Genomic DNA, 15,038 nt, shown 5'->3' on the forward strand with positions numbered 1-15,038 from the left:
TATCAGGGGGCTGGACAGAGTAGATCGGGAGAAACTGTGCCCACTCGTAAAAGGATCAAGGACGAAAGGGCACAGCTTTAAAGTGATTTGCAAAAGAAGGAAATGTGACTTGAGAAAAACAATCCACACAGCTGTCAAGTCAGAAATGCACGGCCAGGAGGAGTGGCGGAGGCAGGTTCAATCGAGGCATTCAAGAGGGCTGTTTTAACAGAAACAATATGGAGGGGTTCGGGAAAAAGATAGGGGAATGCCACTAAGTTATGATGCTCATTTGGAGAGCTGGTGCAGTCACGATGGGCCAAATGGCCTCCTTCCACACCGTAACAATTCTTTTTTCTCATGTCGGAAGAAATTTAATATTGTGTAATTATCTTAAGCAAAACTAAACTGCTCCCCAATAAAAAGGGAAAGAGCAGGGGAGTGAGATTAATTGGACAGCTTGTGCAGTGAGCGAAAACAGGCACAATAAGTCAAATCGATCCTTCTGAGCTCTTACGATTCAATGAAATCTCATTAACTCCGTCAAGCAAATGTGTACTTGATGCTGAAGTTCAGACTTGCTTAATACTTCAGAGATGCTCATCCAAGGAGCCTGCAGCATCGCCACCAGGGACCCTGCAGCATCGCCACCAGGGAGCATCGCCACCAGGGACCCTGCAGCATCGCCACTGGGGAGCATCGCCACCAGGGAGCATCGCCACCAGGGAGCATCGCCACCAGGGAGCATCGCCACCAGGGACCCTGCAGCATCGCCACTGGGGAGCATCGCCACCAGGGAGCATCGCCACCAGGGACCCTGCAGCATCGCCACTGGGGAGCATCGCCACCAGGGAGCATCGCCACCAGGGAGCATCGCCACCAGGGAGCATGGCCACCAGGGAGCATGGCCACCAGGGAGCATCGCCACCAGGGAGCATCGCCACCAGGGAGCATCGCCACCAGGGAGCATGGCCACCAGGGAGCATCGCCACCAGGGACCCTGCAGCATCACCACTGGGGAGCATCGCCACCAGGGAGCATCGCCACCAGGGAGCATCGCCACCAGGGAGCATCGCCACCAGGGAGCCTGCAGCATCGCCACCAGGGAGCATCACCACCAGGGACCCTGCAGCATCGCCACCAGGGAGCATCGCCACCAGGGAGCCTGCAGCATCGCCACCAGGGAGCATCACCACCAGGGAGCCTGCAGCATCGCCACCAGGGAGCATCACCACCAGGGACCCAGCAGCATCGCCACCAGGGACCCTGCAGCATCGCCACCAGGGACCCTGCAGCATTGCCACCAGGGACCCAGCAGCATCGCCACCAGGGACCCTGCAGCATTGCCACCAGGGACCCAGCAGCATCGCCACCAGGGACCCTGCAGCATTGCCACCAGGGAGCATCGCCACCAGGGAGCCTGCAGCATTGCCACCAGGGAGCATCGCCACCAAGGACCCTGCAGCATCGCCACCAGGGACCCTGCAGCATCGCCACCAGGGACCCAGCAGCATCGCCACCAGGGACCCTGCAGCATTGCCACCAGGGAGCATCGCCACCAGGGAGCCTGCAGCATTGCCACCAGGGAGCATCGCCACCAAGGACCCTGCAGCATCGCCACCAGGGACCCTGCAGCATCGCCACCAGGGACCCTGCAGCATCGCCAACAGGGAGCATGGCCACCAGGGAGCATGGCCACCAGGGGAGCATGGCCACCGGGGAGCATGGCCACCGGGGAGCATGGCCACCGGGGAGCATGGCCACCGGGGAGCATGGCCACCAGGGAGCATGGCCACCGGGGAGCATGGCCACCAGGGAGCATGGCCACCAGGGAGCATGGCCACCAGGGAGCATGGCCACCAGGGAGCATGGCCACCAGGGAGCATGGCCACCAGGGAGCATGGCCACCAGGGAGCATGGCCACCAGGGAGCATGGCCACCAGGGAGCATGGCCACCAGGGAGCATGGCCACCAGGGAGCATCGCCACCAGGGAGCATGGCCACCAGGGGGCATCGCCACCAGGGAGCATGGCCACCAGGCAGCAACTCAAAAGAACAAACCAGCAGTGAGTACGGAGGTACCTCTACTTACCACCTCTAAAGATGAGGCATTATCACATATTTGGGCAATGGGGGATGGGGAAATTCCCTTCTGTAGGAAGGAGAAAGATTCACCCGTTTCAAAGGATGGGGATTAGTCCACTTTTGAGCAAGTTCCAAGTGCTACACATAAGCAACTGTCAGTCGCTGATGGCTGGGTTTCCAAAATCAAACCCGGTGCTTGCTATTAACTTTGCCACACCACAGAAATCACTGTCGGTGGTAAGGGTTTAAAGTGAAATGTGTCTGGAGATCTCGATGCAAATCCTAGTTAGCATGTGTCCACTGCAGAAAACTGTCGCTGAACGGCCGACTTCCCCTGCAACTCACACTGTCACAAGCAGGGAGGTGCTCTACTGGAGTCGATGCCGAGATACCCGGCTTGTAGGAAGTGCAGGAATTCTGCTCTTCACTTGGCTGCACAAGAACTATTGCTAAATTGGATGAATGCACAGGAGGTCAGGGTCTGGAGAATTCAAAATGGATGCGGTGGAGTGGCATCACAGGGTTGGAGGAGATTACAGACTCAAGGCGAAAGGCCTCGACAAGATAGAAACAAAATTTAAAAACAAACAAATTGATTTATTTGGAAGTACTATGCAAAATACCCAGACATTTTTAGGTGATTTTTAAATAATTTTTATTGAATTTTTCAAAATACAAACATTTTAACCCCCCCTACATTTACATTTAAATTATAACAACACAAAGTCAAACCCCCCTACTTAACAAGAAAGAGAAAAAGAATCCCCCCCCCCCCCCCCTACCCGCGCATCCCCCCCCCTCCCCCCCCGCCGGCGAACCGACAGTCAGACCAACTTATCATTTCTAGCAGCGTCCTCGGGCAGGCCTTGCCCGTGCCACCGCCGCTACCGTACTTCCTTCGTCGTTTTCCCCCCTCCCCCCCCCCCCCCCTCCCCCCCTCCCGCCCTCCCCTCCCCTCCCGGGTTGCTGCTGTCATGGCCTCAGTTTCTATCTCTGATCCAAGAGGTCTAGGAAGGGTTGCCATCGCCTGGAAAACCCCTGCACCGACCCTCTCAGGGCGAATTTGATCCTTTCCAATTGGATAAAGTTTGCCATGTCGTTTAACCAGGTGTTAACACTCGGAGGCCTTTCGTCCCTCCACTGAATCAGGATCCTCCTCCGAGCCACCAAGGACGCAAAGGCTAATATTCCAGCCTCCCTCGCCTCCTGTACCCCCGGTTCCACCCCAACCCCGAAGATCGCAAGTCCCCATCCTGGCTTGACATTTTTAGGTGATTGAGTATTTTTCCTGGTTATATTTTTGCTCCCTGTCACAATATAACTCTCTCTCGACTGTTGTTAAAAATGTTTTCTGAATTCAATCTCTGGACACAGGTATCACTGGCAAGGTCAGCATTTCTGACCCTTCCTACAACCATGGTTCAACCAATCATGACGATGTGGGAATGGAGTCACATACTAGGCCCAGACTGGGTCCGTTTGTTTACAACAATCTGATGGTAACATTTACTGATACCAGGTTTTTATTTCTACATCTTTTTAAACTGAATTCAATTTCTCATGCTTGCATTTGCACTCATATTCTTATGACTGTTCTCCATGCTCTGAAGAAATGCCTGACAGACTTGGAACGTTAACTCTGTTTCTCTCGGGCGGCACGTGGCGCAGTGGTTATCACTGGGACTACGGCGCTGAGGACCTGGGTTCGAATCCTGGCTCTGGATCACTGATCACTGTCCGTGTGGAGTTTGCACATTCTCCCAGTGTCTGCGTGGGTTTCACCCCCACAACCCAAAGATGTGCAGGGTTAGGTGGATTGGCCACACTAAATTGCCCCTTAATTGGAAAAAAAAATAATTGGGTACTCTGAATTTATTTTTAAAATAAATAAAAAACTATGTTTCTCTTGCCACAGGGGCTGCCAGAACTGCTGAGTGTTTCCTGCATTTTCTGCTAATCTTTGTAGCTGCCTGTGCAAATTAAAACATGGTTGCCGAATGCCGGGGGGAGCAGACAAGGTACAGAAGAGATTTTTTGGACACCAGAATCAGTCACCTGATTTTTCTTTGGTCACCTGAAACCTAACCCAAGATCCTATCAGCAACATCCTGTCCTTGTTTTCATTATTTGAGGACAAATTGGAATAACGCTATCCCAATTTCATATCGCACACATTAAACGTCATTAAACAACAGTTTAAATATAAAGAAGCACTTTAAGATATATTACATGCTTCCATTTTCTATTTGGCAGCAAACACACAATTATTCTATTTCAACAGGCTGATTTAATGCTTAGGAAAGCCGACCTCAAACTGATATGGGCCAAATGAAGACTAGAGGATAGCAGTGCACATCTCTAGAATTCACCAAAGGTAAAAGAAATTGCTGCCATCACAATGATTCAATGGCTTTGATTGCTGCTTCTGTCTGGAGTTATGCCTTGCTTTCCATCTCCCCGTCCCCTGAATGGAAAGCATGTAAGATGTACGAGAGTGGCCGATGCAGGTCCTCCCGAGTTTCCATTTCTTTACTGCGAGTTTACTAACTTAGCTTCTCCAACAACTCTACTTTAGTAACTCACAACGTGGAGAGCTGTACGTGCAAAGCCACATCCTGCCCTGTGCTGGTCCATAACAGCTTCAACACTCCTTTTAAAACAAACCTTTCAACTTTGCTTTGACTATGTATTAGTTATGGACCGACTGTGGGGTAATGCAGATTCTGAGGTGAATGCTTTCCAAAACCACTTTGGTGATGACAAAGTGAATCAAGCAGTAGCCCAGATCCTTTTTGGCTTTCTTCTCTTCTCTCAGCAATTCCTTTGTTCATTCCCAATAAAGGGGTCTTCTGTATTGGTTGCTGATTACTTGGAACTGGCCCAGCCTGATACTTTACCTGTCTCACTCTTTCTTATTTGTGGACCCATAAAAGCTGGATAGGAAGAATGGTACTCAGCACTATTAACACTAATGAGATTGGAGGGTCCAGGGTTGAAGTGCAGCATAGAAGCTAGAAATGCATTTATCATACGCAAAACAAGAGGAGCAGACCAGCAGTGAACATTCATTATATTGGCTGTTGTCAGAATATTGTGAGCGACGTGTTTTTTCACACACCCATCTCATGGCTTCAAAGCAAAACTAGGATTCTGAAGGATTGCATTGTGCAACCATTAACAATTGCAAACACTTACCAGCGTTGTGAGTTTCCCGGTTTTTCTTCCTAAACAAAAGAAATAAGACACTACACGTCACACACAATTACAAAGAATTTACAGCACAGAAAGAGGCCGTTCAGCCCAATAGTCTTATTTTTTTTTTTAAAGTGTTTTTATTAAGGTTTTGCAGAATTTTTCATAATAAAACAGGAGTAACCATAATAACAAAACAAACTAAAGTGAACATTACCATAGTGCAAAAAGAGAATATACAATAACAATTAAATAGGCATTACCCCACGCAACCCAGTCTTCCCACATCATCCCAATTAAGCACTCCCCCCCCCCCCGCCGGATTGCTGCTGCTGCTGACATTTTAATTTTCCCCGAGAAAGTCGACGAACGGCTGCCAACTCTGAGAGAACCCTAGCGTAGACCCTCTTAAGGCGAACTTTATTTTCTCGAGGCTGAGAAACCCAGCCATGTCGGTAACCCAAGTCTCTACACTCAGGGGCTTCGAGTCCCTCCACATTAATAAAATCTGTCTCAGGGCTACTAGGGAGGCAAAGGCCAAGACGTCGGCCTCTTTCGCCCCCTGAACTCCTGGGTCTTCTGACACTCCAAAGATCGCTATCTCTGGACTTGGCACCACCCGTGTGATAAGCACCTTGGACAGTGCCCTCGCGAACCCTTGCCAGAACACTCTAAGCTCCGGGCATGCCCAAAACATGTGGACATGGTTTGCAGGGCTGCCCTTGCACCTCATACAATTATCTTCTACCCCCAAAAACTTGCTAATTCTCGTTGCCGTCATGTGTGCCCGGTGGACCACCTTGAATTAGACTGAGCCTGGCACATGATGAGGAGGAATTAACCCTGCCCAGGACCTCTGCCCACAGACCCGCTTCCAACTCCTCACCTAGCTCCTCCTCCCACTTTCCCTTGATCTCCTCCACCGGGATTTCCTCCGCCTCCTGTAGTTCCTGGTAGATATCCGACACCCTCCCCTCCCCCACCCAGGTGCCGGAGACCACCCTGTCCTATATCCTCAGTGGCGGCAGCGTCAGAAAGGCCACTGTCTGTTTTTTCAGGAAGGCTCATACTTGCAGATATTTAAAGGCGTTTCCTGGCAGCAGATTAAATTTGCCCTCTCGCGCCTTCAAACTGGGAAAGCTTCTGTCTATGAACAGATCTCCCATCCTTCTGATGCCTGCCCTCTGCAAGCTCTGGAACCCACAATCCATCCTGCCCGGGACAAACCTGTGATTGTTGCATATCGGGGTCCAGACCGACGCTCCTTCCACCTTCTTGTACCTCCTCTACTGTCCCCAGATCCGCAGTGACGCCACCACCACCGGACTTGTGGAGTAATGGGTCGGCGAGAACGGCAAAGCTCCCAGACTAGTACCTTTACATGACGCCGCCTCCAGCTGCTCTCACGCCGCCGCCGCCGCCGCCGCCGCCCCCCCCCCCCCCCCCCCCCCACTCCCCACCCCCCAAATTTCCCACTTCCTAATCATAGCTATATTGGCTGTCCAGTAGTAGTTGCGAAAGTTCGGCAGCGCCAACCCCCCCTCGACTGCTCTCCAACAGCGATCTCCTTATTCGTGGGGTCTTATTCACCCACACAAAGCCTGCAATGATCCTTCTCACCCGCTTAAAAAAGGCCTTAGGGATGAAGATGGGGAGGCACTGAAAGACAAAAATCTGGGGAGGACAGTCATTTTCACGGTCTGCACCCTCCCTGCCAATGACAGCAGGAGCATGTCCCACCTTTTAAAGTCCCCTTCCATTTGCTCCACCAACCAGGTCAGGTTGAGCCTGTGCAGGGCATCCCATTTCCTGGCCACCTGCATATCCAGGTAACGAAAACTTTTCTCTACCATCCTGAGCAGCAGCTCTTTCAGTCTCTCCCCCTGCCCCTTGGCCTGGATCACAAGCAACACGCTCTTTCCCATGTTCAGTTTGTACCCTGAAAAACTACCAAAATCCCTCAGGATCCGCAGAATCTCCCCCATCCACCCCACAGGGTCCGAAATGTACAGGAGCAAATAGTCTGCGTATATCGAGACCCGATGTTCCACCCCCCCCCCCCCCGAACCAGTTCCTGCCAGTTCCTCGAGGCTCTCAGTGCCATAGCTAGTGGTTCTATAGCTAGGGCAAATAGTAACGGGGAGAGGGGACACCCCTGCCTCGTTCCCCGGTGAAGCTCGAAGTACCCCGACCTCAGCCGGTTTGTACATACACTTGCTACAGACGCCTGGTACAGCAATTTCACCCAGCCAATAAAGCCCTCACCAAACCCAAACCACCCCAGCGTTTCCCAGAGGTACTCCCACTCCACCCAGTCAAAGGCTTTCTCTGCGCCCATCGCTGTTACCACCTCCGCCTCCCCTCCCTCTGAGGGCATCATAATAATATTCGAAAGTCTCCGCACATTGGTATTGAGTTGTCTGCCTTTAATAAACCCAGTCTGGTCTTCCTCTATCACCCCTGGGACGCAATCTTCAATTCTTGTGGCCAGAACCTTAGCTAGCAATTTGGCATCCACGTTTAAAAGCGAAATCGGCCTGTATGACCCGCGATGTGCCGGGTCCTTCCCTCGTTTAAGAATGAGTGAGATGAAAGCCTGTGACATTGTTGGGGGGAGGGTTCCGTTCTCTCTGGCCTCATTGTAGGTCCTCATCAGGAGTGGGCTCAATATTTCTGAAAATTTCTTATAGAATTCTACCTGGTAACCATCCGGCCCCAGGGCTTTACCCGATTGCATGCCCTCTATACCCTTGACAATCTCCTCTAATTCAATCGGGGCCCCCAGGCCCTCCAACCAGGTCCTCATCCACCTTTGGAAACCTCAACTGGTCCAAAAATTGCCTCATTCCTTCCACTCCCATCGGGGGCTCCGACTCGTATAGTTTACTATAGAATTCCTTAAAGACTCCGTTCACCCCTCCTGGATCCAAGACCGTGTTACTCTCCTTATTCTTTACTCCCCCGATTTCCCTGGCCGCCTCCCTCTTTCGCAGTTGGTGTGCCAGCATTCTACTGGCTTTCTCCCCATACTCACAGACTGCCACCCTTGCCTTCCTCCTCTGTGCTACCACTTTCCCTATGGTCAGCAGTTCAAACTCCGCCTGCAGACTCCGCCGCTCCCTCAGTAGCCCCACCTCGGGGGCCTCCACGTATCTCCTGTCCACTCGGAGTATCTCCTCCACCAGTCTCTCCCTCTCCGCTCTTTCTCCCTTTTCCCTATGGGATCGAATTGAGATGAGTTCCCCTCTGACAACTGCCTTCAGAGCCTCCCAGACCGTTGCCACTGCTACCTCACCCGTATCGTTTGTTTCCAGGTAATCCTGGATGTTCCTGCTAATCCGCCCGCAAACCTCTTCGTCCGCCAGCAGCTCCACATCCAGTCTCCAGAGTGGGCACTGCCCTCTCTCCTCACTAAGCCGCAGGTCCACCCAGTGCGGGGCATGCTCCGAGTCTGTGATTGCTGAGTATTCTGTTCCCGCCACCTTTGGGATTAACGCCCTGCTCAAGACAAAGAAGTCTGTGCGGGAATAAACCTTATGAACGTGGGAGAAAAAAGAGAACTCCTTCGCTCTTGGCCGCACAAACCTCCAGGCATCCCCCTCCCCCCATCTGCTCCATAAAACCCTTCAGTTCCTTCGCCACTGCTGGTCGCTTCCCTGTCCTGGACTTCAACCGGTCCAGCTCGGGGTCGATGACTATGTTAAAGTCTCCCCCCATGATCAGGTTGTGTGACACTAAGTCCAGGATTTTGCCTAGCATGCGTCTCATAAATTCCACATCATCCCAATTCGGAACATAGACGTTCACAAACACCACCCCCTCCCACTTTCCACTCGCCATTATATACCTGCCCCCCTTATCTGCCACAATTCTCCCAGCCTCGAATGCCACACCCTTACGGATCAGAATTGCTACCTCCCTGGTGTTCAAATCCAGCCCTGAATGGAACACCTGGCCTACCCATCCCTTTCTCAATCTTGTGTGATCTGCGAGCTTTAAATGTGTCTCCTGAAGCATTGCTACGTCTGCCTTTACCCCTTTAGATGCGCGAACACGCGCGCTCTTTTGACCGGCCCAATCAAACCCCTCACATTCCACATGATCAGCCTGGACGGGGTCTAATCCCCCCCCCCCCCCCCCCCCCCCCCCCCACACTCTGCCAACGAGCCACCGCCCGTTCTTGGCCAACCTCGAGCCCGCGCCCTTCACTTCCTCGAGCGCCCCCACAGGGAGCTGCTGCCCCCGACCCTCAATTGGTACCCCAAAATTGATACCTCCTCTGCCAGCAAAGCAGCATCCCCCCTCCCCTTCAACATCCCCCCCCCCACCAGCCCCGCGACCCAAAACCCCCCGCCAAGTACCAGCTGGGAGCCCAATAGTCTTAAATGGGTGTTTGTGCTCCACATAAGCCTCCTCCCAACCTACTTCATCTAGCCCATCAGCATACCCTTCTATTCCTTTCTCTCTCATGTGTTTATCCAGCCTCTCCTTAAACATACCGATATTATTCACCTCAACCACTCCACACGGAGCGAGTTCCACATTCCCACCATTCTCTGGGTAAGGAAGCTTCTTCTGAATACCCTATTGGATTTAATTCTAAATATCTTATATTGATGGCCCAGAGTTTTTCATTCAGCAATTGAAAACATTTGCTCAAGAGCACCCTATCAAACACTTCCATAATTTCAAAGACCTCTGAATGAATAGCTGTGACGAGCGGTGTTACGCAGGGATCAGTGCTGGGACCTTTGCTGTTTGTAGTATATATAAATGATTTGGAGAAAAACATAGCTGGTCTGATTAGCAAGTTTGCGGACGATACAAATATTGGTGGAGTTGCGGATAGTGATGAGGACTGTCAGAGGATACAGCAGGATATAGATTGGCTGGAGACTTGGGCAGAGAAATGGCAGGTGGGGTTTAATCAGTACAAATGTGAGGTAATGCATTTTGGAAGGTCTGATACAGGTGGGAATTATACAGTAAATGGCAGAACCCTTAGGAGTATTGACAGGCAGAGAGATCTGGGCATACAGGTCCAGAGATCACTGAAAGTGGCAACACATGTGGATAGGGTGGTCAAGAAGGCATACGACATGCTGGCCTTCATTGGCCAGGCACTGAGTATAAAAACTGGCAAGTCAAACTGCAGCTGTACAGTACCTTAGTTAGGCCACATTTGGAAAATTGTGTACAATTCTGGTCGCCACACTACCAGAAGGGTGTGGAGACTTTGAGAGGGTGCAGAAGAGGTTTACCAGGATGTTGGCAGGTATGGAGGGCATTAGCTATGAGGAGAGGTTGGACAAACTCAGATTGATTTCACTAGATCGAAGCAGGTTGGGGGCGACCTGATAGAGGTTTACAAAATTATGAGGGGCAGGGACAAAGCGGATAGTCAGACACCTTTTCCCCCAAAGTGGAAAAGTCAATCACTAGGGAACATAGGTTCAAGTTACGAGGAAAAGTTTAGAAGAGATGTGCACATGTTTTTACACAGAGGATGGAATCCACTGCCGGGGCGGTGGTGGAACCAGATGATAGCGGCATTTAAGAGGCATCTTGACAAATAAATGAATAGGATGGGAAGAGGGATTCGGACGGAATTGCAGAAGGTTTTAGTTTAAACAGGCATCATGATCGGTGCAGGCTTGGAGGGCCAAATACCCTGTTCCTGTGTTGCTCTTTGTTCCATCAGGTCACCCATTATCCTTCTCTTTTTAGAGAAGATATTCAGCCTGTTCAATCATTCCTGATACATATAACCTTTGTGTGTAACTTTTGCTGCAATATTTTGCCATACAGGTTTACTGTGTTGGCATTTCCCTTCCCTGGGCTTTCTACCAAAAAGAGCAAGAGCAGCACCAGAGGGAATGGCCACTCCTTAACATTCCCCTCCAAGTCGCACTCCATCCTGACAGGCTGCTTCTTCACTGTTACTGCCACAATATTCTGGAATTCTCTGTATGATAATCAATCACCACTTGGTTTCACAGTGATTCAAGGAATCAGCCCGTTGCCACCTTCACCAAGTAACAATCCAGCTTTGCCGTATCCACAAAATGCATTATTAAAAAGAAAGCAATTTTATTAACTCCAAACAAGTCACTGGACTAAATCAATACATTTTCAATATATTTCTAGTGTTTTACAATGGTTTGTGCTGAGCTTGACTGAATTTTAAATACATGTTCACTGGGGTACCACACATGGCTGCTTTCAAGACGTCAGTTTGTTCCTGCTTCACATGAAAAATCAGCTATTCCAAGAGGATTGCGATGATCAGTATGATCAGATTATTACAAGATGGGACTGAAGGTTCGATTCAGGTCCCTGCACAACCATAACTGGGGAATCACAATACCGAAACAGCTTCTTACCTCTCTCTACATCACTTCTAGAACTTAATACACGAGGAATATCACCTACATTTATTTATTTTTTTAATTTTCCAATTAAGGGGCAGTTTAGCGTGGCCAATCCACCTACCCTGCACATCTTTGGGTTGTGGGGGCGAAACCCACGCAAACACCACACAGACAGTGACCCAGATCCGGGATTGAACCTGGGACACTGGCGCCGTGAGGCAGGAGTGCTAACCACTGTGCCAACATGCTGCCCATCACCTCCATTTATATCCACACACCAATACCATTAACACGTACTCAGAGTGCAACATGTTTACATGGTTCAGACAATCAGATTCTGGACAGACAAGTATGCAGTTGCATGCAATAGCAACATATATTCGAAAAACAAATTAGAACAGTTTAAGAACAGATTGATGTAGGTTAGAAGTGAGTGTACTATTAAGTAGTTGAAATAATGAAAGAGGAGAGACCTTTGGGGGGGGGGGGGGGGGGGGGCATGGTCATTTTGGCAGAGGATGATGGATAATTAACAGTGGCCCTGGAGAGACCCATTAGCGGGCCTGCCCAGTGCATACTGGGTTCAGGACACAAAGAGCAGTTCTGTTAGTTCTGAATTCTTGGTGAATGTAAATGCAACCTTTGTACCCGGAAAAAAGTCAATCACAAATCTCTTTTCAGAAAATTGCTCCATACTTGCCTGTGAGTTCGACACAAGGGTGTCTGATTTTCTGTCATTTCTGGCATTCTGACTGTAGACTTTCCTCCACTGCCTTCTACTGGAATAAATAGACAAACAAAATAAATGAATGGCAGAGCAATATCAAATCTATCAAGGTCAGCCCATTGGAAAGAATGCAAGGCTGGGTTAGGATATGTTCAGACCTGTCAGCAATATTCCCTGTGGTGAAATAGCCTGCAAACATTCACCATTAAAACCCTCAAATGGAAACCCTTCATTTGAGTGAGGCACTGGATGCTGTTAGGCTGAAGTGAAATTGCCCCCAGACAAGCAGACATTGTCCCCCCCAACTCAAACCAAGTGTGACCCAAAAGCGTGCAGGCCAAACACTGTGGGCCAGAAATTGCCGGCAAAATTACAGTGAGTTTATTCATGTGTAAACCCTCCAGCAATTGTGGCTGAGGAACCTCCAGTGGTGGTATGTAGGGAGAGGTCGTGTACTAGGTAGTTCTCACCAGGCCACTCGTTTGTTGGCCTTTTTTTGCCCGGTTCCTGGGGATTTTTGGTGGATAAACTCTTCCCATCTGAAGGAATAAGGAGCCTATTGCTGAAAACTGTCTAAAAAGGCTGGAGGTAAGAAGCCTGCAGACGGGCTGAGGGGCTTTGCGTGTCTCCTCAATAGAGATGGCGGCAGCGACCTCAGCTGCTCCGATGACGGCAGACATGTTAATTGGAATACTGGCAACTGAGTTTGATAAGTATTTCGAGAGGCAATGAAGAGTGATGTCTGAGACGCTTTGAAAGTCGACCAAATTGCCTCGCTGGAGGCCGAGATCCTGTTGGTGGCAGGGAAAAATAAAGAGTGTGAGGGCGAAGGTGGAAGACCTTGAGAATTGGTCGAGGAGACAATCTTACAATGACCGCCCGTTGCCGGAGGATGTGGCGGGCCCAAATCCTACTACGTATTTCTCGCAGATGTTCAGGAAGATGACGGGCCGGGTGGAACTGCGACCCATCCAGAGATGGGCAGGACCCATCAAACACTCAGGCAGGAGCCTCGGGTGACTGCACCACGGCCGGTCATTGCAAGATTTCTTGGCTTCCAGTAGAAGGAGCAAGTCCTGAAGTTATCCAAGGAGCACGATAATTCCAGGTGGGAAGGGAGCCTCTTTAGAGTTTATCAAGATGTCGGAACGGAGCTTTCAAGGAGGCAGGCAGCCTTCAATAAGTCTAAGGCTGCATTGTGCACGAACGGAATGTGGTTTGGAGTGGTGTATCCTGCGAGGCTGTGGGTTATCTATAAGTCAAACAACTATTATTCCTGATGTGGAGATGCCGGCGTTGAACTGGGATGAGCACAGTAAGAAGTCTGACAACACCAGGTTAAAGTCCAACAGGTTTGTTTCAAACACCAGCTTTCGGAGCACTGCTCCTTCCTCAGGTGAATGAAGAAGTATGTTCCAGAAACATATAGACAAACTCAAAGATGCCAGACAATGCTTAGAATGCGAGCATTTACAGGTAATTGAATCTTTACAGATCCAGAGATAGGGGTAACCCCAGGTTAAAGAGGTGTGAATTATCTCAAGCCAGGACAGTTGGTAGGATTTGGCAAGCCCATGGTGGGGGATGAATGTAATGGGACATGAATCCCAGGTCCCGGTTGAGGCCGTACTCATGTGTGCGGAACTTGGCTATTAAGTTTAGATATTATAACTATTATTCCAATACTTCGGAAGAGGCTAATGCCTTTGTTAAAGATCATGGACTTGGATCAAGTTTTGTTATAAATATTTTTATTAAGGCATTTGTATAAACAGCAAATACAAACAAACACAAGAGCAAGAACAAACAGGAACATAATAATAAATAACTAGCTAACCAACGCCCCTGCCATTCCCCTCCTCCCTGTGGTGATATGCATCACTGTAGATACACAAGGGATTAATGTAAGTACACGTAGACTAGCTAGACACTAGAGGGAGCACCAGAGACATGACACACACACACTCAACCAATAGGTCAGTAAGATAGGACACGGCCAATGGGCATTGACGATACACACAGCGGTGACACTACCACAGGGGGGCATTACACCAACCCATATATAAAGGTTACAGCACACATGATCTTCCTCTTTCCAGTGGAGACACTCAGTGAGTACAGACACAGGGTTGATTCAACATCACACCCACCACGTGGATTGTAGCAGACTGGTTCATCAGTCTGAGTAGCTATAGAAGGATTAACAGTAGAGGCGAATCAGAATAGGGGAATTGTAAATAGTTCAATAAACGTGTTGAAATTATCTCCACGTCTGAACCTTCCTTTGTCAGAGTGAACATCAAGGAAGCAGCTTATGCTACGCCAAGAGCATAACAAGACATGGTACCAGTTGAGTGACTGTTTCAATCCATATAGTTACAACTCAGCAAACAGTGACAACCAGCAACAACACCGAGGCAAGATGATCAAAATTCCGGTTCCACAGCGGCTCAGGTGCCACGGCAATCTCCACGAAAACTGCCGTGCATTCAGGCAAAGGTTTGAGATCTTCCTGGTAGCAGCCGATCTATAAGACATGGCTGATGCTGAAAAGACAGAGCTTCTGCTCACCATCGCTGGTGCCAGAGCAGAAGAAATCTTTAAAACATTCAAGTTCTCCAAAGGGAAAAACAGGAGTGACTTCCAGGCAGTCCTGGACAAATTCGAACAATACTGCGAGGAAA

At 49.8% G+C, this 15,038-nt stretch overlaps 1 protein-coding gene across 2 annotated transcripts in view; it reads right to left on the reverse strand.

Annotated features, from left to right (window-relative positions):
• The window catches only part of LOC119977074 (basic helix-loop-helix domain-containing protein USF3), a 51,567-nt gene that overhangs the window by 16,743 nt on the left and 19,786 nt on the right, over window positions 1-15,038 (reverse strand). The window contains exons 2-3 of one of the 2 annotated variants that reach the window (XM_038817646.1): window positions 12,328-12,403; window positions 5,260-5,288 (exon numbers count right to left, since the gene is read on the reverse strand). In XM_038817646.1, the coding sequence (XP_038673574.1) occupies window positions 5,260-5,288; window positions 12,328-12,374 (76 nt within the window). In that variant the 5' untranslated portion in view covers window positions 12,375-12,403. Of the gene's footprint in view, window positions 1-5,259; window positions 5,289-12,327; window positions 12,407-15,038 lie in introns of both variants that reach the window. The other variant, XM_038817645.1, reaches the window with a different exon arrangement.

This window comes from Scyliorhinus canicula, chromosome 14 (assembly GCF_902713615.1).
Source record: "Scyliorhinus canicula chromosome 14, sScyCan1.1, whole genome shotgun sequence".
Taxonomy (NCBI): Eukaryota; Metazoa; Chordata; class Chondrichthyes; order Carcharhiniformes; family Scyliorhinidae; genus Scyliorhinus; species Scyliorhinus canicula.